Source organism: Euprymna scolopes, chromosome 40, assembly GCF_053919585.1.
Source record: "Euprymna scolopes isolate OS-2025 chromosome 40, ASM5391958v1, whole genome shotgun sequence".
Lineage (NCBI taxonomy): Eukaryota > Metazoa > Mollusca > Cephalopoda > Sepiida > Sepiolidae > Euprymna > Euprymna scolopes.
The window spans coordinates 1,932,202-1,958,084 of record NC_136521.1 but is presented as its reverse complement, the minus strand read 5'-3'; the positions used below and the strand labels follow the sequence as shown (position 1 = coordinate 1,958,084).

At 34.7% G+C, this 25,883-nt stretch overlaps 1 protein-coding gene across 1 annotated transcript; it reads left to right on the top strand.

The window, feature by feature from the left end:
• Positions 1–1,160: 1,160 nt before the first annotated feature.
• Positions 1,161–18,279, top strand: LOC145265269 (S-crystallin SL20-1-like). Its single transcript, XM_080121050.1, has 6 exons — positions 1,161–1,293; positions 7,062–7,157; positions 10,644–10,759; positions 15,477–15,530; positions 16,436–16,543; positions 18,115–18,279. Exons 1-6 carry the CDS (start codon positions 1,161–1,163, stop codon positions 18,277–18,279), a joined length of 672 nt encoding a protein of 223 aa, XP_079977176.1.
• Positions 18,280–25,883: the final 7,604 nt, after the last annotated feature.

The following is a 25,883-nucleotide window of genomic DNA, read 5'->3' as shown; positions in this document are numbered from 1 at the left end:
CGTATAACTATTATCACCTCGATTGTTATTTTCATAAGGTTTCGGCCGATATAACCGCCTTCTTTTTACATCGTATCGTCCTCGATAAACTTTATTTTGAACTCGTGAATCTACACGGAATTTTGGAACGGAACCTTTTATGTAATCGACCGCCGTAGCATTCCCTCGTTTTCTGGCTTAGTAGATGTCCTAAGTAATTCGCAATTGTATCTCTTAAGTATTACCGGCACTGAATATCTAACTTTCACCCTCCAGAAGAGAGTAGATCAGATCTAAATGTTACCAAGTACTTTATCCAAGATCTTTATCTTGTATGTAATGGGTTCTGCGAACATCTGAAGAAGTTCAGAGATTAAATCAGCCGAGACATTGTAAGAATTGCGGATATACATCTGTATTACACGTCACTGGATGTTTCGACTTTGAAAAACAGTCTGACAGACATTGGGTCATCCCGGTGGCCTTTTTGCTGTCGGACTGATGCAAATGTTCTTTGTGTCTTCATGAGTTTCGTCCCTCCCCCTAGGCCTTGCCTCTCGGCTTTCGAGAAAAGCAAATGTATTGCTTGTGTTCTGAGGTACCTTCACTAAGGAATACCGACGGGCCTACTAAAATTTATTTTGTCAGTGCTAGAGTGATGTCTTAAGGTGATGCCTATTTTCCTGCGCTGATCCTTCTGTGACAGGGGGTAAATACCCGAAAAATAACACTAAATATTTAGAAGAATTAAAAAAAATGCGAAAAACAAGAGTAAATATTAAATTGCTTAGAAAAGGTTTGATATGCCGTAAACACACAAAAGTGATCACGCTTCTCCGTTAAAATCTATTTGCATTGACAAGCAATTAAGATCAGAAAAAAAACAAGGTAAATTATAATAAACGCCATTTTCTCCAGTAAATTAGGTGTACTATTGCGAAAACCAGACGAGTCCAGTCGGTAACGTGCACAAATAATTACACCCCGTCATGTGCGGAATATTGAATAGATGTCCTTGAACAGGTTAGTGACTACCTATTAATTGATACTAACAACTTGATTAACCTGTGCGTATAAATACGCGGTTGGTTTGTGTCTCGGTCGTCAGAGAAGACTTACAGTCACTCGAACCACAACAACTTGTTCTCCTTTGGTAATCAAGAAGTCTACACCTCTCAACCATGCCTAACTACACCCTGCATTACTTCAATGGCCGCGGACGTGCCGAGATCCTTCGTATGATGTTCCATATGGCCGGTGTCAAATACATGGACAAGAGATACGAATTCTCCGACTGGGATCGTTGCAGGAATGGTAAGAAATTCAGGCTTTATTCTTTTTTCCGAAAAAAAAAAAAGAATTCACTTTCTTATTATTTCTTTCTTAAGACTAAAATGAATAGATTTCGACAGGTGGGGGGTTGTCAACTTTAGATGGTGGCCTACCTAGGAGATTGCAACTCTGATTCAAAACCTCTGCTGCCTTGTCGGATTAGTATATCAGGAGAAAATATCAGAGAGTAAAACCTGACAGACAATTCGGAGATGGAGTCCCTCAGGCGTCTGGACTCTATGTTGTCACTACAGGTAACTCCTCGTGTTTAGTTAGGGCGAAGCTGTTTCGACTTTGTCTTTCTCTTGGATACGTTAGCGTCGCGAAAAAGGTGGACTTTTGCACAGGCAACATGTATCCCTTATATCTCCCTACCCAGCTTCACGTAATCAGAGCTACAACATAGTTTCCCGAGACGGACGGATACAGACGGCGATGACGAAGACGACGACGATAGAAATAGATGATGTTATATTTGTTACGAGCTGGACGCCCGGTGTTGCCCGGTCGTACAATACGCTTAAACATGATATTTTTATTCGTGCAGATCGCGTATGTATTAATATAGCATCAATCCTTATTATTATATATTACTAGAAAAAATTTGTCCGGTGAACTAGCTAAAAAAAAAAAAAAAAGAAATACAATAAAAATAATAATGATAATGTTATTCATCAAATTCCGTTCGTGTTGTTTACAATATAACGTCAGCTTATATTTTGGTTTTACAATGAAAGCCCAGTAAAACTCACTTATTAATGTTTAGTTTTAAAATATGAGAGCGGAGAAATGATTTGCAGTGATTTTCAATGGTCGTTTTTTGGGGGACCATTCAATCCATTGTTTAATACTGAGCTATAGCTCTTGCTTAAGAAATTACGATTTGCTGAGAATTGATTCTTTCTTGATTTGCTGAGAATTATCTCCCCTGGACGGTGTAAATGAATAGCAAATTCCCCATGTAATATATATATATATATATATATATATATATATATATATATATATATATATATATACAAGAAAGAAAGATTTTTAAAATAAGATTATTTTTTACCTTTGCGATACTTATCTAATGAATTCCTGTATAAAACATACCTAAGAACACTGCCAGATATATAAATTACCTTTGTACGAAATTATAAAAAGACAGGCTCACCATTTAGTGAACTTATGAGGAAGGGACTCCAAAGTGATTTTATATAATAGTAGCAATAGACATATTCATTTTATTAATCCCCTGTCTTAGATGTTAGGCACAAGGTCAGGCGATGGTGCGATTAAAGTATTTCTGTGGAAAGAACGGGGTTTTCACGTAGCCGCCGTCACTTCAGTTGTTGTTGTTTGAAAAGCGAGTTTAAAAAATAATGAGTCTTGTCAATACTCTTATGTTTTAAAATATAAGTTTATCAAATGTGTATGTAAGGGATTTCGAGTTGATATAATCTTATTTAAGTAGCATCACGTGAGTAGTAATCTGGACCCTTCATAAACTAGATAAATGAATATGTACTTATACCAAATAACTCGAAACTAAGGACCCTAGAGCACTTAGCTGGAATATCATATTTACCGATTTTGTAGACAAAAAAGAAAGAAGGAGAAAGAGATCCTGGAAGTATAGAAGATCAAAACTGGAAAATGTAGAACGCAAAACATAGAGTAGTTCAACTAATGCTGCACGTTAAGTTAACTGGAACCGGTGTGTCAACGAGATTATACCGCAAAAATATAAGCTAAATTATATTTAACTATTTTAGCACTTATTAAAAATATATACGTATGCTCAGCACGGTACGATTTATTCTTGAGATTTGTTTCCTCTGTTTTTCTTGAATATTGTACTTACAGATTATTGGCAATTGCTTAAGGTAGACGAGTGTTTTTCGTGAAAGTTTCGCGAGGGGGCAGAGATTTCTGATGGAATTGAACGCATTCGAAGTTATGAGCGAGTAACAACGCCACATTCAACAAACACTCGTCGTTCTATAACAGCTTTCAACAATTTTCCTTACTCTCTGTGTTTAAAACTAAATTAAAATTCTAAGGACAATGTATATTTCCTAGAACTACTCGTCTGTGGAACACTATACCGCGGGTCTACTTCCAACCTGCTTATAACATGATTGTTTTCAAGTCTAATTGTAATGATGTAACCCTACCCAAGTTCTGTCATTACTGATTATCACAGTGTTGTCACATTGGCGGTTCAATCCTCAGCGGATGCGACCGAAAAGACAATGGCGAATTACTTAGAAGCTTTGTTTACTCATACTGAAGAAAAGTGCAAAAATTACCTCCGTGAATCAAATGAAGGGTCTGTTCGATATGCAAGTTATAGAGTTCGACAGAAAAATTCTCGAGTTCCACAGAAAAATTCTCGAGTTCGGCAAGATACACTTGAAGAAGCTCGAGAGGTTACATCGACCGAAACGTTGTGAAAATTACATTACAGATGAGAACAGTATTCAGAAACATCCAAATAATAGAAATAACAAATCTTCATCTCAAAAGTTCATAAATATATTTAACCAAGTAGCTTGACATATATATCCAATGATACATAATAAGGCGACAGTAAGGAAAAGAAGCAACTAGATAAGTTTAGAAAAGTATGTTTGGAAAAGGATAGAATCGAACTCAGCATTCAAAAGTTAAAAGTGATTACATATTGCAATTCGAGTAAAGTAGTCTGTTATTCATTGTTCTTAGAAATAACTGGATATATTAAATATGTCAGTTAAAAGAATGGAAAACACAAGTTGGACACAATTATTACCAAACGGGTTATATATTAAACATTTCAATTTAGAAATTTCTTTGTTTGCCTAAGCGTGTTTAGACATACATAGGTGAAATCCATGTGAATTAATCACGTAGTGAGTCACGCTTTGACGTCAGAAAGAAAGAGAATTAACAATATAATCAGTGGGTTCAAGTCGGAGGGACAAGCAGAAATAGACAGAGATGAGAGTCGAGTCGGGAAGACTGGGAGCTGATTCCCCTTGGAGGCCAGGGGGGGAGACTATAAGACCATGTAATCATAAGAGCTTGAGTTCCTGATTAATTAATTATCCAGATGAAAATAAAGAATCATCACATATTTGTAAACTTCCTCGTCGTCATTACAACTGAAAAGAAAATGTGTTTTTGTTTATCATCTGGAGGTGAACTTTGTGCAACACTCTCAGATATCTCTCCGAGAAAATAAATCCCCCTTTTTGTTATAAATGTATTCCCAGTCATCTGACAATACAATATGTCAATATGTCATTGAAATACACCTAAACGGAGTCGTTTTGGTTGTTTCTATTTTACGGCATATCAATCTTTAGATTATTAAATGCCAAATCCAGTGATTTTGAAAAACACTTTTTTTTAATAGAGTATATTTGTTGTTTTGTGTTTTTTTTAAGTCGGATTCTATTTAACCCATAGTTGGGATCCTAACAAATACTACCACTCCGGGTCAGAGTCGATCTGGGAGCAATGGCAATTAAAGGGTGGCTCCACACTCACCAAAGCCCGCAAGCTGGAGACTTACCATCCCCAGAACCGTGCACAGATACGGTTCTAAACATGACACGACTACACAACACTAAAACTATGCTCTCTTTCTTTTTTTCTAGAGATAAATAGTATTACTACTCGGGGATAATTCCTTTTGTTTATTGGATTATTTTAATCTTTAGTTTTATAGTTTTATTACTTCTGATTAAATAATAAGAGACTGAGAGAATAAAAAGTGACAGTAGAGAGAGGAAGAGCATTGAAAGTAATAAACACCAGATAAAAAGAGGATTGGGGTGACATAACATAAAGTGATAGACGGGATTGGTTAGTAGGTGAGTTAATTGCAAATTACAGCTGTTTAGAAAGAATTCAACTGGAAATTGTTCTAAAATTAACTAAATCCCATTTTATTTAAATTTTTATAAATATAATATGCAACAACACATAGATACCTATTAAATAGTCCTCGTTCTTACCTTGATATTAAATGCCTAATTTTTCAATTAAAACTTATTAGACAAACTTTTTTAATATACTCAGTGATTACACTAGTGTCTGATCCTTTTAGGTGTCATCAGTGCAGGGTGTAACGATTAACCCCAGTCCAGAGACTCGAACCCTGGCAAAAGAAGTCATGTCTGCCTTCATTAGTAAGGCCCCGAACCACTAGGCCGCCGCAAACCGTAAGAGATACAAGTTGAACCTAAAACTTTATTATTATTAAATCCGTTTAGTGTCAGTCAGCGTGATCTAATCATTATATGACGATCTGCGCGTATGAGCAAAGTTGACCGACTTTATTCCAACTGAAAGTTCTTAACAATAAAAAACAAGTTTCTTAAAGAGGCTGACATAATTATTGACTATCATCATTAAATACCTACATACTAGTGTTTCATCTTTTCGAGATTTATCAGTGCAGGGTGCCACGATTAACGCAAATCGGGAGGCTCGAACCTCGGCAAGAGAAGTCATGTCTGGCTTCATTAACAAGGATATATATATATATATATATATATATATATATATATATATATATATATATATGATCCCCATCCGGCATCAATTGAAATGGATGGCTCTCGTCTAGGAGAAGCCCCATGTTTTAACAAGCTTCTAGGCTTGACCTTCACTCCTGATCTGAAATGGAACACGTACATCAAGTCTGTTGCCAAGGTCACTTGAAAAATAGTGGGATCCTTCTACCGCTCCAGAAGATATCTCCCTACTGATAAAATTCTCTACCTATATAAAAGCCAAGTACGTCCAATGATGGAATACTGCTACCATATCTGGGCAGGAGCTGCTAAAAACAGCCTATCCTGCCTTGACAGAGTACAAAATAGACTTCGTGGCTAAGTGGGGGATGCTCTTATCTCTTCCCTACAACCACTCTCCCACAGAAGAGACGTTGCAAGCCTATCTTTGTTTATCGTTATTTCCATGGCAGATGCTCGTCTGAACTCCAATCTCTGGTGCCCCCCTCGCCAATCTTTTACAAAAAACACCCGTCTAGTGAATCCACTATCAAAACCTGTATCCACTCTTTATTTGTGCCTAAATCAAAACGCGGATTCCACGAACAAAGCTTCTTTCTTAGAACTGCACGCCTGTGGAACTCTGTTCCATCTGCCTGCTTCCCTCCTGACTACAACTTGAACGTAAAAAAATTCCTGATGAACCGCCCGCATAAGTAGACACTCTAAAATATCCACACTAACGTACTGTACTTACAATAACCCTTATCCCTGAGTGGCTTCCAGGCCTTGATAAGTGGAGACCACCTTGTAAATATATATATATATATATATATATATATATATATATATATATATATATGCCTGTGTGTGTATGTGTGTACTTATATAGACACAAATGAGTCGAATTCACATACTTACGTAATATGCAAATGCACAATTATAAACCATACATAATAGTCAAAGAAAATATAATATACGAAACTACTTCAGTAATCATATCAGATCAATATCTGAAACACTTAAGTCAAATAATTATTATATAGTAAATGGAAGAAATAAATTTACGGCATATTATAACGATAAGCGAACATCTGAAATGAATAAAATTAGTTCGTCTAAGAAAGGATTGTACGTAAAATATATTTTTAATGTTGAATTCCTGGAACTGATATACATAATAGGTTATTTCAATTTGCTTCATAAATATAAGGAATACTGGATATTTTCCTGATCATTTTTTTTCTTTTTTTCTTGCAGATTTCCCCTGTAACTACCTGCCCTGTATGCAGATGGACAATGGTGACATGATGCCCGAGACAATGGCTATCTGCAGGTACATGGCCCGTGAATACAGTAAGTCGTTTATATAAAAGTTCACCATAATTTTATATTTTAATCTCATCTCAAATTACAAAATTTCTCGGCATTATTTTATGTTTCAAATATTCATAAGGAAACTTTTATACGCGGGGTGTTTCAAAGTTAATGCCTCCTGTTCTTATTCTTCCCCAGTATATTAAAAGGAATAGTCAAATGCATTGCTATAATTGCTGAACTTTTGCATTCATAATCTGAAGGTTGCATTTCTTTGTCGCAGATATTGACAGTATGAATCTCTAAGAAAGATAACCCTGTCATTAACGTGCGGTATAAACAGATACGCATCATTGAACGTCTGAAAAAAAAGTGCATTCAAAATAGTGGTGACAATGTAAAAACGATACATGCTTGAGCAGAAACCTTTGCTTGTTTTAACGCTACAGCTCCCGTCTTTGTAGCTATTTAACTTTTTGAGTAAAAATGTAAGAGGATTTTAAAAAAAAATAAATAAAATGACGAACTTATTGTTGATATGGTGCGTAATCAAACAAAAACAATTCTATTTGTATAGATGTGTGTGTGTCTGTGTGTACGTTCGTTCCCTATGGATACCAAAACAGCTAGGCCGATATTTACGAAATTTCACAGAAAATTGTTTTATGTGCCTGAAAGTGTTTTAGATAGGTGGGTTTTTTTTTTATAGAAATGGCTGCGATAAGTATCGAAATAACAGAAAAAATTTCGATGAACAAAACGAACACGCAATTTTGACTAAAAATTCCTTATACAAACGAAAATCGCATGTGCACCTGAGAAGTTTTATTACTGCACAAGCAGAACGGCTTAGCATATAAAATCAAAATTACGATCTTTGATATGGCCACAGTTCGTTCGAAATGAATGTTTCTCTTTAGACCAGAATTTTACCATAATATGTGATGTTTGCATTTTTAACTTTAATAAAAGCGATTGTCTAAAATTAGTTTATAAAATCAACAGTAGATTCTCTACAGTGCAATGCAGACTAAAATTATAGCAGGCTAAGAAACTCTGGGGATAACTGGAAAATGAGCGATTTTACCAATTTAGATTACAATATGGGAAGCTGATTTTTATTCATTTCCGGGCAATGCCTTGTCTCCCTGCTAGTATATTATATATAAAAACATTAATATAAAAAGAAAAAAACATCACGTGCTTAAATTCTTATTTATGTAAGACTTTTAAAAATGTAACGGCCTTGGAGACTTTTGGGCCCAAATGATGGCTATTTCTTATTTTGCATGGTGTAGAACTCCAATTTACATGTTGAGGCTTAAAACGGCGCCGTTGTTAATTTTTATCAGGATTTGACGTCCCTTGGGGTCTTTTGGGGCTACATGAGGATGCAAATGCTGAACTTAGTCAAATTTGTTATGCCTCGTTACCTATGCCCACGCGGGGGACCATGAATGCCTCACTTGTTTTTATATCCATGTCGCTAAAATTCAGTAATTAAAATGTGTAATTCAACTTATTTTTTAACATGATTGCTTAAGATTGTTAATGTGTATTTTCCGTCGAACCAATCTTCTCATTTGAACTGTACATCTATTATATAATAGGGAAAATGTGAGTTTCTGTGTGTGTGTGTGTACATTTTCTCTCCATGTACGGCAAAGGCTTTTTGTGGGGAGTTCACCGGGGGGTACTATGTCTTAGAACTTTTTATGTACTCCTTAGATTATATTATGTACGATTTACGAAACGACGTCGTAAGTATCTTTTATTTAACCGTCTTTTATCTTACAAGATTCGCGTTGTGAATTCGTTTACTCTACTACTACTACTACTACTACTACTACTTCAACGGCTACTACTACTACTACTACGGCTACTACTACTACTACTACTACTACGATTGCGTGATAGTCTACCTAGAAAACTATACGTGTACGTTCAACAACCCGCGTTTTTAAGCGTTTATTTTCGGCTGTTCACAAGTCCCTACCTTCGTTGCTAAGTCAGCAGACTATAGACCTCACTCCTAAAACTTTTTCGTTTTTTTGTTTTTGTTTTCGTGGTTTTAATATTTAAACAGGATTATTACTTCGCTTATTATTTAATTTCCATTTTGTTTTGATATACCCCCAACACGCAATGCACCAAACACCAGGCAAACGCCGGACACCTCTGTTTTATACATATAAAGTAGTGCACCGAAAATAAATAATAAAATGCAATGTCTTCAACAACTTTAAAGAAATGTATTAAATCACAAATAAATATCAACATCTTTTGCCTAACATCAACCATAAATAATACGTGCACCGACACGCCAATTAGCGCATATGTATATTCAGTTGTACACACGTAAATACACACAAACACATATACACATATATATATATATATATATATATATATATATATATATATATATATATAATTTAATATATATCATAAATTAGTAACTTAAATTCTTTGGGGGTAAAATGGTTAAATTTTAAATTTAGAACTTTTTTATATGCAAGACAAAGAATACAATTGAAACGTATACTTTGAATTGTATTCTTTGTCTTGCATATAATAATACTTCTAGATTTGAGACTTAAACATTTCACATCATAGAATTTAAATTACTAAATTATGATTTATTTGCTCTATCTGGTATATTTAGCAAATTAGAGATTGTTTTAATTAAATGTTACAGCTAATAGTGTTTTGTAAGACCAATAATCACTGTATTTCCATGCCAGTAGATCTATTCGTGCATATATATATATATATATATATATATATATATATATACTTGTTTATTGTTATATAAACATGCTCACATCCCGCTGCTACAAATAGCCACTTGTTTCAATCAAACAACAGATATCATCAGGCAGCGACTTGACTATTCAAAAGTTCAATGAATAAATTATTCATTGAACTTTTGAATAGTCAAGTCACTGCCTGATGATATCTGTTGTTTGATTGAAACAAGTGGCTATTTGTAGCAGCGGGATGTGAGCATGTTTATATAACAATAAACAAGTATTATCAGCTCTTTCTATTGAGCACTATCTAACAACCTCGTTGAATTCATTAGTCCATTACTTTTGAATATAAAAAAAACCGGAGTATATATATATATATATATATATGTATATATATATATGTATTGTAAATAAGTTATTAAATATATATGGCAATTAATTCATCCACGCTAGGCTTCATCAGGCATAACCCTGATACATTATAGCGCAAATGAAACGCGGAATATTCTGTGTAGCTTAATTGCCACATATATTTTATAACTCACTATCCAGGTCTACCTACTTATTGAGCACTGTTGAAGTAAATACTTGAAGTTTACACATAAATTTATAGTTTCGTATATTAATGTATGTGATTAAATAAAGTAAGCATGATCATATATATATATATATATATATATACATATGTATATATATATGCATATATATATATATGAATATATATGCATCGTGCATATATCAAAATAAGCAAATATATAATCTTTTCTTTGAGACTTCTACCCCAAGAGCCCCATGGACATGTTCAGGTGTGACTACATCAGCGATTGCTTCTATGAAATCATCCACGATTACATGAGGTACTTCCACTGGAAGAACGGAAACTTCAGGGTGAGTCTATTATTTTAAAATCTAATTAATTTTAGATATGTATAATTCAGTGTTTTTCTTTTATTTCCATGTCTGGCCAGATTTTAAGTAACGACCTACTACAGAACGAACTTTAAGTTATTCTTTTGTAGCTATGAAAGTAAAGATATTTTTTAAAATATTCGTTGCTAAAAATTACTATGATAAAATGATCCATCTAATTTTTTCTTTCTATTAACATGCCGGAAAATAAATACAGTACAACAATTAAAAGAACGGAAACGTCAGAGTTAGTGATTTATTTTATAATCGTCTGAACATTTAAGACTCACATACTTTGACTATAAATAATATAACACCCTTTTTCTTAATGCTTTATGGAATAATGAAATTTACTTAAACGAGTAGCGTGAGCTTAAATCAGTTATTTTTTAATGCACTCCTTATTATAAAGCGAAATATGAAGGCTGCGTTGATTAATTAAAAAACGGATCAATATAAAAATTACATGTTTATCTAAATGTAATATATTACTAATTGATATCACGGAAATAATGAATGTTGTAAGGGAAATCGCTCCAAACAAGACGTGAAATTGTTTGAATTATTACATGAGTTACTGCAGATATTTTAATAGCCATCTCTGAACGCATTTACCATGTACTAGATAAGGAGGGCAGAGCCAGGGATGTAGCCCTTGATATATCCAACACCTTTGACAAAGTCTGGCATAAAGAAAATAAAGGAAATTTAAATCTTACTGTATGAATGGACGTATACTAAATATAATTAGACCCTTCTTCGACAATGGACGCGTACAGTTTTGTCATTGACTGGCGGACATCCAAGCAGCATAACATTAATGTGGGAGTGCCTCATGGATCGATCCTTGGACATTATTAATCCTGATATTCAGAAACGACCTTCCTGATAATATGGTGTCCGAGATGGGTATATTTGCTGATGACATGACGTTCTATAATATGCATGAGGGAAGAACAGATGTACATAAATCTAAGAACAACGCAGAATTGTTAGAAAATGACATCCAGATTACAGTGAAATGAGGCCACGAATGGATGCTAGAAAAGCTAAGATGCTCTCCTCTGAAAAGTACAAAACGTTTCTCCAACACCCTGTATACATGACAAATAGCACCTATACTGAGAATTCATCCTTCAAACTCGTTCGCCGAATAATTGCGGGCAATATGAACGGGAACAAATACATAGAGGATATTGCAAAGTTTGCTGCAAAAGAAGATGGTTTCCCTCTATCGAGCTTAAAGACTACTCGTACCTGGGAGAATCTTGTACCTTTACCAGGCAACCATTCACCCATGCATGGAGTATTGTTCCTGGTGCATCTATCACTAGTCTTTTCCTCTTAGATAAAGTCACAAAAAGAGTTGTCAATCTAATCGGTCCCACTTTATCAACTAAGCACCAGCCCTGTCCCATCGCCACAATGTTGCATCACTGTTTCTGTTTTACAAATATTTTAATGAAATGTGTTCTGATGAACTCGTTTCACTTGCACCCCCTCGACGTACATATCCCCGACAAACCCGCTTAGCAATAAGATCTCACCCTTTCGTTGTTGTTGTACCTAAATGCAAGAAAGCTTTCTTTTCTAATAGTTTCTTCCCTCGGACAGCTAGACTTCGGAATTCCCTTCCTGCTGCCTGCTTCCCTGGCTGTACTGATATGCAGAAGTTTAAATGTAACATTAACAAATATCTTGTTTATCTTTCCTAGACATGGCCCCAAATACTAGCCCCTTACGTCCAGGTGGCGATATGCGTTATAAGGCGGAATATTAGAAAAAAAAGTATTACAAAAACTATCGACTTCATTAATAAAAACGATCAAGACTATATTTGGAGGGACGCAGCAGAGTTCCACATGGATACAATTCTTGGGAAGAACTACAAGGCTATATCAAAACAGTTGTGTTTTTATTAAGAAAAGCTATGATTCGCCTTTAAACATGTTTTACCCGTTAATGTATGGTTTTCTCATTAAATCTATGATTTCCTAATTAAATCTCCAGTTTTCCCGTTAAATTTATTATTGTTTCATATAATCTATAGTTTCCTCATTTCATTTATTGTTTTCCCCATTAAATATATTTTTACACGTTAATATATGGTTTATTATTAAATCTCTGATTTCTCCGTTAAGTATATGATTTCCCTGTTAAATCTGTTGTTTCCCCGTTCACTCTATTGTTTCCCTATTAATATATTGTGTCCCCGTAAGCATTCTCTCTGGCCCGGGTGACAAGATCAAAGTGTAGTATTTGTTCCGGCAGATGCTGCAAAGCTAAGACTAGCAAAGACCAGCTATGACTAGCAAAGACCATATGTGGGGCCAACCCCACATATTTGAACTTGGTCACTGAAGGGGCAACCCTTCATACCAACAGTTTCTAATCCAGCTCCCATTTCCCACCTCTCGGGAGCTGGTGCCCCTCTTCCCTCCCCCTTCCCTCCATCTCCACATTAAAAAACGGCCTTGTGCCTAATTTGCTACGTGGGGAAGCAAATAAATACAAATAAAAAGTAATAAATACAAAGATCAAAGTGTAGTGTCTGTTCCGGCAGATACTGCAAGCAAATACCATATGTGGGGGAACCCACACATATAAGACCTTGGTCAATGTAGGGGCAACCCTTCATACCAATTGTCCCTATCCAACTCCCCTACTCCCCAGGGAGTTGGTCCCCATTCCCCTTCACTCCTCACTTTAAAAATTGGCCTTGTGCCTAATGTGCTCAGTGGGGGAGCAAATAAATACCTCACAGTGTAGTATCTGTTCTGGCAGATGCTGCAAGCAAAGACCATTGCCCTTGTGGCAACTTCTGGTCCATGTAGGGGCAACCCTACTTGGGTCAGCTTGCAAATCACTATCCAGCTCCCATTTCCCACCACTCGGGAGCTGGTCCCCTTTTCCCTTCCCTCTCCCCTTCACTCCTCACATTAAAAATCGGCCTTGTGCCTAATTTGTTCGGTTGGGGAGCAAATAAATATCGTGACAGGATCAACATGTAGTATATGTTCCGGCAGATATTGCATGCAAAGACCATATGTGGGTGAAACCCCATATATAAGACCTTGGTCAATGTAGGGGCAACCCTTCATACCAATTGTCACTATCCAGCTCCACTACTCCCCGGGGAGTTTGTCCTCATTTCCCCTTCACTCCTCACATTAAAAATCGGCCGTGTGTCTAATTTACTCGGTGCGGACCAAATAAATACCAACCCTTCATACCAATTGTCACTATCCAGCTCCCATTTACCACCCATAGGGAGCTGGTCCCTTTTCCCTCACTCTCCCCTCTCTCCCCACATTAAAAAAACAGCCTTGTGCCTAATTCGCTCAGTGGGGAAGCAAATGTATAAACCCCGTTAAACATTCACAAGAAACTGTTCTTGATATACGTAAAACCATTTCCTTTTTATTCTGTGTATTTAAAACTAAATAAAACTTTCGGAAGTCAGGTGTTATTCCATTAACTATATAACGTCTATTAAAACAAAGTAATAAATGGGGCTGCTTCTCGGCTGACTAGGCCGTTATCCTTGAGTTGCCATTATGTCTTGGTAAGTGGTGACTCATGATACTTGTGAAAGCTTATAGTAAACAACGGAAAAAATCACTTTCTTACATGAAACGCTATAAAACAATCTTTATATTGCTATGGAATTTATTAAATCAGAACAGGAAAAAAAACACCCAACACTGTCTTTTTAACCGAAATACTATAATAAAGCACCCCCCCCAAAATGATCAGTTTTATGACCCCATCGTTTCCCGGGGAGAGTTACTAGGTTGAGTAACGTCCAGGGAACGCAACCAGCTCTCCGGGTGTTAGACACGATATCCAACGATAGGCACATGGAAACATCAACACAACGGGTCGATATGTCGTCGACTATAATCGGCTGACATGGGTCGCTTCTCTAGTCTTCATTGCGTTGTCACAGGCAGCATTTCCATCGTCAGCAGGGACCGCGGTTGGTTGTCTTTGTTTTACGCCATATTAACCCTTTTCAGGTTATTTAATGCCGAATCCAGTGATTTTGAAGAACAATTTTTTTAAAAGAATATATTTCTTTTGTTTTTTCAAGTCGGTTTCTATTTAACCCATAGTTGGGTCCCTAACAGATACTACCAGTTCGAGTCAGAGTGGACCTGGGAGCAATGGCAATTAAAGGGTGGCTCCATACTTCCCAAAGCCCGCAAACTTGGACCTCACCATCGGATATAGTTTAAGGTCATATCCAGGACAGCAGGGACTGCATACTGAATTTTAACGTTGGTATAGAAACAGCAAACAATTGCGTTTTTATAAAAAAAATATATAATTTATTTTACGTTTAACAATGAGGGAGCATATTTAGTCGACCGATTGCGTGCACACCAAACTACTTTAGCCCGCGCGTGCGGGGTGAAAGCTTCAACTGCGTAAAACAATAGAATTATATTTAATTCTCTTTTTCAATGAAGAAAGAGAGAGAGGGAGAGAATAAAGAGAGATATGTTTCATCGCCCATATTTTGTTTTTCAAATTATAATGTCAGCGTAGCTTAACTTTCAAACTTGGTTAATCTATTTAAAGATCTTTACTATTTTACTTTTAAAATTATTGGTTATTATTCTTTACTAAATTTAATAAATAAAAGACTGGACATTTTTTAATTTATTTTTAAAATTCTGTTTCCTTTCTTTAGTACAACATGAACGACTACGGTTTCGGTGGAGAAGGCAACTGCAGCAACTATGATGTAAGTTTGAATCTTTATATGTAAGCAATTTCAAAATAACAGTTTTTTAAATAAATAATATTGACAGAAAATGCGATTACCAAATAGTAATTTTTATTTCTTTATTTGTTAGCTTAGTGAAGTGTGGCGCATTTGCTAATAGCTGGTGTCCAAAGAGAAGGGCACAAAGTCGTAGCACTCCTTATGAAGCCAAACCTGGGTATCTTTGGATTTGTGGACCGGCGCTGAGTCCTGCTACTACACTGAGGGTCTGCCAGTAGCCACCTGAGTGCAGCAGGATATCACCATACTCTTCAGCACATCTAGGTATTCTTTGCTGGTAACTTTCAAGCCAACTTAAAAAATGTTGTCCTCACTTGAAATGCACCAAAGACCACAACCGTGGCCGGTAAATTTAATTAAACTGTGACTACAAGCGACGAACGGTCCATATTTGAATTTTGAGCTTGCTTCCAATGGTTCGGTTATCGTAACTTTGATCAGTAGAGAGCAGGAGTTGTACAACGGCGCATCTCCAATATCGCTAGTTGAACATTGTCACTTTCAGACATAGTAGAAGCTCATATTGGTCTTCTGATTTATGCACAAATTGCCCGCTTATGGATAAGCTGCAACAAAAAACACACCTGTTTTAACCAAACGGAAATGGAATCATCTCGTCTTTTTAAAGGTCGACCATTTTATCGTTTCACCCCATAGAAATAGAAGTGTGTAGCAATTTTTTTCATATATTCATATTAACTGAGTAAAACAGTTCAATTTTAAAGAGAAATAATGAATTGACAAATTAAAAAAGGGGGGGGGGAAGCAAAACGGCAGTACATATAGAATAAACATAAAACTCAATACAACGTGGAGTGTGAGAAGTAAACCATTAAATTATTTATGTTTTATTTGTTTTTCAGAACTACATGTATTGGAGATACATGAACACCTTCAACCGCGTAATGCCCTTCATGGAAAGGACTCTGTGCATGCGCAACGATGGCAGCCAATGGTTCATGGGTGACCAGGTACGTTTCTTTGTATATACTTCTAGATACTACACATATACATAGTATTTTCTATCTTGAAGATTGGGGTTTTCTTTTGTAAATTAGTGCATGTATTTCATTTATAGTTTATTTGGTTTTCACATCTCGATTGAAAATGAATTAAATTCCACCGATTGCTGAACATTAATATTCGTTGGGAGCTAACAACTAACACAATTTAGCATAAGCAACCTAGACACTACTAACAACTTGTTACCAAATTCTGTAATTGCGACTGAAATATGTTTTAAATTGTGTTTGTTTAGATAAAAATGCAATCTATAATTGTGGATGACTATAATGCTCCCTATCTTGGGTCGAGCATTTCGGGAAGTGATATACAAACTGCCATAGCATAATAAGCGACGCTCTTTGTGTAATCAAATCGAGCGGAGGCATTTAGACGATGTCCAAAAACATTGTTTATTCATAACCCACACAGCAGCAGAAATATAGTATACTGGTAAGAAGCTCTGACTGTCATTTGGGCGGTCGGATTTCGATCCTGGCTTGAGGCAGTTGCCTGTCTAGCCGCACTGATGAGCTGTGAAACAGCGAAACAGTATGTATTTGGAAAGCTATATATATATATATATATATATATATATATATATATATATATATATATATATATATATACCGTCACTGGATTTTTTATCTTCCACCAGACTATCCATTCATGTGTAATCACCTTTTTCTTTACCATATTCCCTCTGCTCAACTTATTTTGTTTTCAAGTAAGATCTTTGACTTACTTGTTGTTTCATCAAATACTTCTGCATGCAAAATCCGATCCCGCATTTTGCTAATTTCTACCCTCTGATGAGAAGGAGAGTATTTCTTCGAAACTCCGCGGATTAAGGACGATCCATTTATCTAGTGTTTCCTTTTCAGATTAAATATGTTTTTAACTCATTTCAAAATGTTTTTTTTACATATTTTATTAACTGTTTGCACACATATCTATATCTATATCTATATATCTATATATCTATATATATATATATATATATATATATATATATATATATATATATATATATATATATATATACCCCGCTAATAATATTAATCATAAATCACTTAGTAGGAGTTTTACTAAAGGTTAAGAGCAAAGATTTGCATTTGTGACCAACGTGTGGTGTTCCCTGGAGTCTGAGTTATAAAAAATCTCCGCAGATTTCTTGTACTCTTCTATTGTTTCCATAAGAATTACACATTATTTTTTCCTAATGCAACAATCGCTTACTATGGATTTGTCTTCCCTGGGGTTTAGGGGACAATAAGACTCCACGAGATCCCAGTCCTCTTCGCTCTCATCCAATTAAGATCGGTTAGTTCTTTCTAACCTCGATCCTTCCATACATAATTATAAGCATATATAATTTTCTTTATATATACACATATCCTATTACACTTATAATTAAAACTATTATATTTCTATTTCATCGATGAATATTTTTACCAGATTTACAAAAACATGAATTCTAGAGTTTTCCTATGTATTTCTGAATAAATATGTTTTTCACATTTTTTCAAATCTTTTCTAGATGATGTGGTGCGACATGATGTTCTATTGTTGCATGGAAAACATGTACAGGGATTTCCCGAACATGTTCAGCAGCTACCCCAAAATGATGGGCCTGTACAACCGCTTCGCCAGCCATCCAAAGATCTGCAGCTACTTGAAGAGTCGTTGCAATACAAACTGGTAAACTTTTATCCGAGAGAAAGAAAACGTTTGTGAGGGATATTAATCAGTTTATTGTAGAATGTCCGGCTGGAAAAAACGCATGAGGAATTCTGTTAAATAAAAAAAAATGAATTACTCACCAATGATTGATATTCTGTCTGACATTTGTATATTTAATTAATAAAAGATATTTTTTAAAAAATATATTTGCCTTTTATCCGTCTGTCTGTTTGTTTTTCTGTCTTTCTCTCTGTATACATATTCATATATATGCATATATATATACATATATATATATATATATATATATATATATATATATAATACGCATAAAGTCCGCTTAAAAGCCAAATAAAAACGTAATATAAGGAAAATAAACAAATATTTTACTTGTTTGAAATTTATCACAAATTTATTTCAGAGCTATACCCCATCTTCAGTATGTTGTTTTGTTTCATTTTTTTATTTTCTTCTTCCTTGCCAAGTTGTAAAGTTTGAAAAAGAAGTCTGTTTGTAAGGAACCGCGCATTGTATCTGGTGGTTGTATTTTGAAATATTTGAACTGTGCGTAGGCAACGCGAGAATAACGTCAAGAATGACAGTTCATATAGAAACGTTTTTTTTTTTAATAAAATAAAATACGCATCGAGTACGCCTGAAAGCCAAATCTCATTCTTTCCGTATTTGTAGCGCAACATAGGTTAGACAAGGATTATTGTCACCCCAGCATACACAAAAAAGTATCTATGATTATCAACCTTGCCTACTAATATTTTCCGCTAAACAGTTAGCAAATTCTTGGACTACTCGCAGAATAGGTTGTTTAAAATGGTGATGGCATGTATAGAACCATTCATACTTATTATTACAGCTGATTCTACTGGAGAAAAATATGATGAAGAGTCAATGAACACCTCCACATCTTGTATTCTCAGAATTTTCCAAACTATCGACCAAGACTGGAGAGTTCCTACCTGCCCATTGAATTGAGTTAATGCACACCAGACAGAAACCTGGTTACTTCTCAGCCGCATACACACACACACACACACACACACACACACACACACACACGCACACACACGCACACACACATATATATATAATTTTAGGAGAAGAAACAAAAATGGCTGTAATTCCTTAGCTTAAGCGTCTCTCTTGTGTTTTTATGAAAACTCTAAAATCCTAAAGTGCATTTTTTCGAAGAGCTTTTTTTATTTACGGTTGATTATGCTATGGATAAGATGTAGAAGAGAAATCAGTTGAAACTGTTTAAAGTTTAGAGTTTAGCAGCTATTGTATAAAAGTAATTTTGAAAAATGTCTGGAAAACTAGCCCAAGGTAAAGTGGGCATTGTTGCAAATAAAAAGCCGGCTACTCCAGTAACTATTTGCAATGTGTTACTCACAGATTCACAAATACATCTGCCTTACTTATAATGCTAGGTTTATTTAAGGTTTCTTTTAAATTTAATAAAAACAGTTCAAAATTTGCTTACGAGGAGACCTTGCTTATTAAAAAACTATATGTAATAATTATTTCCGTAACTTGATGTCTACCACAATAAAAAACATTGTTTTCCGAAACGATCGTACAGATAATTGATTTTATTGTTGTTCCTTCTTATGAAACGGATTTTTAATTTAATTATAATTTGATTTTTAGATTTTAAATTATCAATCACATTACTTAATATATATATATATATATATATATATATATATATATATATATAATATAACACGGAAATTACATAATTGTCGATGCAATAATTTATTTCAACCTTATGGTATTTTCAAGCATCTAAACTAGACAATTACATTTTTGATACTTGAAAATACCATAAGTTTGAAATAAATTATTGCATCGACAATTATGTAATTTCTGTGTTATATTTTTATGTTATTGCTCTGTTTACCACATTGAGCTCTCATACCCGGATTTCCTCCTGGAATTATTCCATTATAACACTATATATATATATATATATATATATATATATATATATATGTGTGTGTGGGGGGGTGTAAGCCCCTTTAAGCAACGTGTTTCTTATCGTTGAGTAATTCCAGTTGCAATAAGTCTGTCAACTAAGCCCATATGCATAGATCGTCATATATGGCTAGATCACTCTGATTGACGTTAAAAGTATTTAAAAAGAATACGTTTTATTTCAAATGTATCTCTCGCGGTTGTCGGTAGCCGAATGGGTCGGTCCCTTGCCAATAAACCCAGACATGACTTCTGTTGCCATTATGTATGTTTGTATGTCTCGCAAAAATCTTTCGACAGGGGCGACTGATTTTCACGAGATCGGTACCGTTTGATGCGTCACCCTCCGGACGAAAAAAATATCGAAAAATTGGCTCCACACATTAAACATTCACTACTATAAACTGGGTACTTTTCTACAAGGTGGGCGCTTTTTTCGCCGATATTTTTTCGAAAATCATCACGTCTTTTTAAATTTCCTAGCCTTAATTTAAACCTACGTTACTTCCTGTTTGGCAATGGGCGCAACAGCTAACGCGTCACTTTTTTTTTACTTTTTTATTTTCTTTCACGGTAAGGATTCAAGCCTGCCTGCCTGCAAACCGACATTTTTTTTTAAATTTTGCGCTCGCAAAATTCCCTTTTTGTTTTTCTCTTACAAAGGCCCTTACCCGCACCCTCTACTTTCTTTTACGCCTATGTGTCACGAGTGTGTCACGAGTTCGAAACTGCCTGCCTACTACAATTTTTTGTTGTTGTTTTGCTCAATGCACATTTAAAAACACCCAGGCAACGACGGGCACCAAGGTCAGTCTATAATATACATTTCACCTGTCTGTTTAAAAGTATGTATGTATGTGTGTATGTATGTTGTATACCTGCGTAAAACTTTCGACAGATGCGATGGATTTTCACAAGCTCGGTATCGTTTTGAAACATGACAATTCGGACGAAAATATCGAAAAATTGGCTTAAAAAATTAATCGCATATTTCTACAAGGAGGGGTCGCTTTTTTTCGCCGATATTTTCGAAAATCATCCCCTCTTTTCAAGTGACTAGCATTAATTTGAAACTTAGCCGCTTCCGGTTTGGTTTTTCCTACTTCATGATACGGATTCTAGTCTACCTGCCTACTACCACTTTGTTTTTGGCTCAATAGACAACTTTCAAACGCCTGGGCATTGCCGAGTACCCGGCTAGTATAAATTAGAAATCTGCATTAATCAAAATATCATATTTAAGCGCAATTTATGATCGAGGAATTCCGGGATCCCTGCTAGTATATATATATATATATATATATATATATATATATATATATATATATATATATATATAGATATAGATATATATATATAATTACTGTTATTATTATTATTATTATTATTATTATTATTATTATTATTATTGCAAAAATAATTGTCTTAAATAACTATAGACATTAGTGTTCATCTTTTCGGCAATTATCAGGGAAGGGTGATCCGATTAGTACCGGGCGGATTATTCGAACCCGGCCACGAAGCCATCTCTGATTCTAATGGCAAGGAACAAACTTCATGGGCAATCCGAAACGCGAGAATTATCGTTGAAATTTTAACATTCATTTTTTAATTATCATAATATCCGGCCATATTGACAGATGATTATGACATCATGACGTGCACAGGCGGGGTTAAATGATCGATTTCTATTTAAACTTTACAGTTCTCAACAATAAGGAGTTTGTTCTTAAAGGTGTTGACATAATTATTACAATAATAATGTTTTAAATTATATATATACACATATATATATATATATATATCATATGTATATGTATATGTAAGTTATGTAACCGTCCTCCTAAATAATAAAATTATATTAAATTTCCACCAGAAACGATTAGTACGCTTCTATCCGAATGACTACCGTACACATATTAACATATGTTCTCGAGTATTCCCCCTCTCTCTCTATCCTTTTCTCACTCGCTCTTTCTCTCGCTCTCTCTCTCTCTCTCTCTCTCTCTCTCTCTCTCTCTTCCAATATATATATATATATGTGTGTGTGTGTGTATGTGTGTTTGTGTGTGTATATATATGTTTTATATATATAGTAGTATGGGTACCCAGCGTTGCCTGGGTTAACATGAAGTCCCGTTTGAAACACACTTGAATACTAATCACTTTCATCATGGGTTACCTGGATACCTACACAACAAAAAATAAAAGAACGGACGAAAAGGTGCAAATGACACACTCACCTCAAGATATTCTGGCAGAAGAGCTACAAAGAAAAAAAAACTATTCTCCGGATATGTAGCACTGGAAAGAACCCCCCACCACCACACAAAAGGATAATTAAACATAAATCATTACAAATAGAGGCGAATGCCCGTGCCATCGAAAAATAAAAGATCTATAAAGATTAATTCCATAAACAATTAAATGAAAATTTTTGTCATTTTATATTTCTAATGTAATCCCCCCCCACCAAAAAAAAAAATCAAATTTGTCATATATATATTTTTTTCTGTTTAAAAATTTTTAAGTAATTCAATAGTCTTATAAAATTAATTAAATTTCTCATCGTTATTTTATGTTTGAAATGTAAATCCCACAAAATTTGAATTTTCATGTTTTGCCCCCCCCCCTCGATCTCCAAACTTGAAAAAAAATGCTAGAGATGACATGTCTCGTTTAACGCTTTGTGGCCAAAAAGTGGGTGCTAATTTTACGTTAAATTATTATAGAAAGGTGATCCCCCACATTAAAATGTTAATTTTCTTTTTTTTTCAAAACTTCTTCGTTCATATTATCTCTACAGGCTGTGTAAACGAATTAGGCACCAAAAACGTGTGCCTTAATTTTTTTCTTAGGTGTTTAACGCCGCTGGGTCACGTCGTAAACTGACCATTTTCAATTTAAGATATAAAATAAATAATAAAGAAAATCTGTTTCGCAGGCAAGTAAAAACACTTGTTAGGGCATAATTATTATAATAAATCCTGAGCAATACCGATTAAATTTTATAAACAAACAAAAAAAAGGAGCAGATAATTTATGGGGAGATTGATTTTGCTCTGATGAAAAATTGGGCCTGTGTCTGATTAACTAAATAATAACTGATGAACTAAATAATTTATTTTTTAATCAGTACAGTGAAAACGAGGCTATTATGTCGAATAAGTAACATCATCGAGCTAATTATGTATATATATTTAATTTAATGTGATATACTAATGACCATAACTCTATCAATGAAGATCTGGTTTGAAGAATGCTATATACAGAAATTACGTATAAAATAGAATGTCTCCTTCGACAGAAATATCCTACCATGGGCGATTATATTTCTTGACCCGGAGAGGTGTACACATATATGGCCTTTATATTTCTTTACACATTGGGATTTCTACACAGAGACAAACACACACGCGAACGCTACTATTATATATATATATATATATATATATATATATATATATATATATATATATATAAACGATACATCCGTTCAGCCCCTGTGTAGTGGAAGCTGGGCGTGTAATCGTGAGGAAAGAGTTGCGCAATTCCTAACCATACCTCTCCTGAATTGGCACTGTTTGTGTCTAGTGGTACGGAGAAGCCTAGGATAACGGGAAACGATGCCGAGATAAGTGGAGAGCACATACAGCACTTGGACGTCTTAAATCGTCACCCACTTAGTACTGACCAAGTTACTTACCTTCGTTATCCAGCGGGAAAGCGTGTCTCAACGTAATTATGCCGAATGTTATATATATATATATATATATATATATATATATATATATATATATTTATTTATATATGTATGTAAAATTAGCACTCACTTTTTGGCCACAAAGCGTTAAACGAGACGTGTCATCTCTAGCATTTTTTCAAGTTTGGCGATCGAGGGGGGCAAAACATGAAAATTCAAATTTTGTGGGATTTACATTTCAAACATATATATATATATATATATATATATATATATATATATATATATATATATATAAATTGTAAAATATATAACATACGGCATAATTACGTTGACACGTTTGTTTTCTCTCCAGAGTGTTTTTCTGTTTTGTACCGAGGACGTACAAAGTTCGACCTGTCTGTCCTTGATGTACTTTCCATCATTGCCAGCCCCCTACTTTGTGCAAGCAGAGAAACCTCCGGCTTCAATTAGAATTATTTGGGTAGTTAGGTTTTTTTTCTTAACCTTCTCTCCGCTCTTACTCCATATCACTACAAAATATTCTAAAAAATAATAATTTTCAGACTTATGACCCTTGAAAATGTTAGTCTGAACGAAAAGCGCTTCGGGTGTATTTTAACGATCTTGTTTTTAATCGACTTATTTATTTTATTTAATTGTACATGTGTTGCATATACCTTGCCTCATTTTTTTTTTCTTTTCCTCGCCCCGTTTTCCATCTTATTTTAGTTGATTGAATTTACGCGATGGTTCACTTCTTTATAATATATATATATATATATATATATATATATATATATATGCATAGATCATCGTATAACGATTAGATCACTGCACTGAAGATTCCCGAAAGGATGAAACACTTGTGTCTGTAGGTATTTGATTATTATAGTAAAAATAATCATGACAGCCCCTTTAAGAAATTCGTTTCTTATCGTTGAGCACTTTCAGTTGAATTAAAGTCGGTCAATTTATCTCTAATGCATAGATAATCGTATAACGATTAGATCACTCTCTGACTGACGTAAATGAAAATTTAAAATTAAAATGTTTAAAATTCAACGTTATTTCACGCGGATAATGGTAGCCGAATGGATTAGGTCTTCGTTAATCGAGCCAGAGATGTCTCGTGATGCGGGGTTCGAATCGTTCGACTGGTATTAATCGTGGCACCCTGCACTGAAGATTTCCGAAAGGATGAAACACTAGTGTCTGTTGGTATTTAATTATTATAGTAATATATATATATATATATATATATATATATATATATATATATTTAGCCAGTAGAGTTTAGTTTCCTAGAAGTACATCCAATGAAACAACATGTAGCTACCAAAGAGAGGTCAATGAGTAAACAGAACAGGTATATGAAATTTATTTATACAAACATTAATGGCTACATATGTGCATACATGTTTCTATAATTACCCGCGTTGGAGGATTACGTCTTCAGGCCAAGAATTATCGTCGAGAACTGATATTTCAAACAAAAACATTTTCTTATTTAGTTTACAAAGTTAGAATGTAACATGGGTAGGGGTTACGAGCGGGGAGAGGACACATTTGCCTTTTTTATATTCCTTTTTTTTATATAGGTTCATCTATCCCATCTTTTGGTTTTTATGGCACAAGGTACTTGAGAATGTAGCATTTTTGTCTTGCGGTCTGTAAATTAAAAACATTCATATGGGCATTGAGTAGTGACCGGTGCCGTTCAATCCCCACACACATACACACACACAAACATACAGACACACACAAAAACACATACACACACATACACACACTAGTAGCAAACATACGCTTATATTTATACTCAAGAGTGTTGTATTTTACTCACACACACACTCGCACACACGCACTGGAAACAGGCCATAACTATATCGACACAGGAATAAAATTAAAATTAAAAAAAATTAAATAAA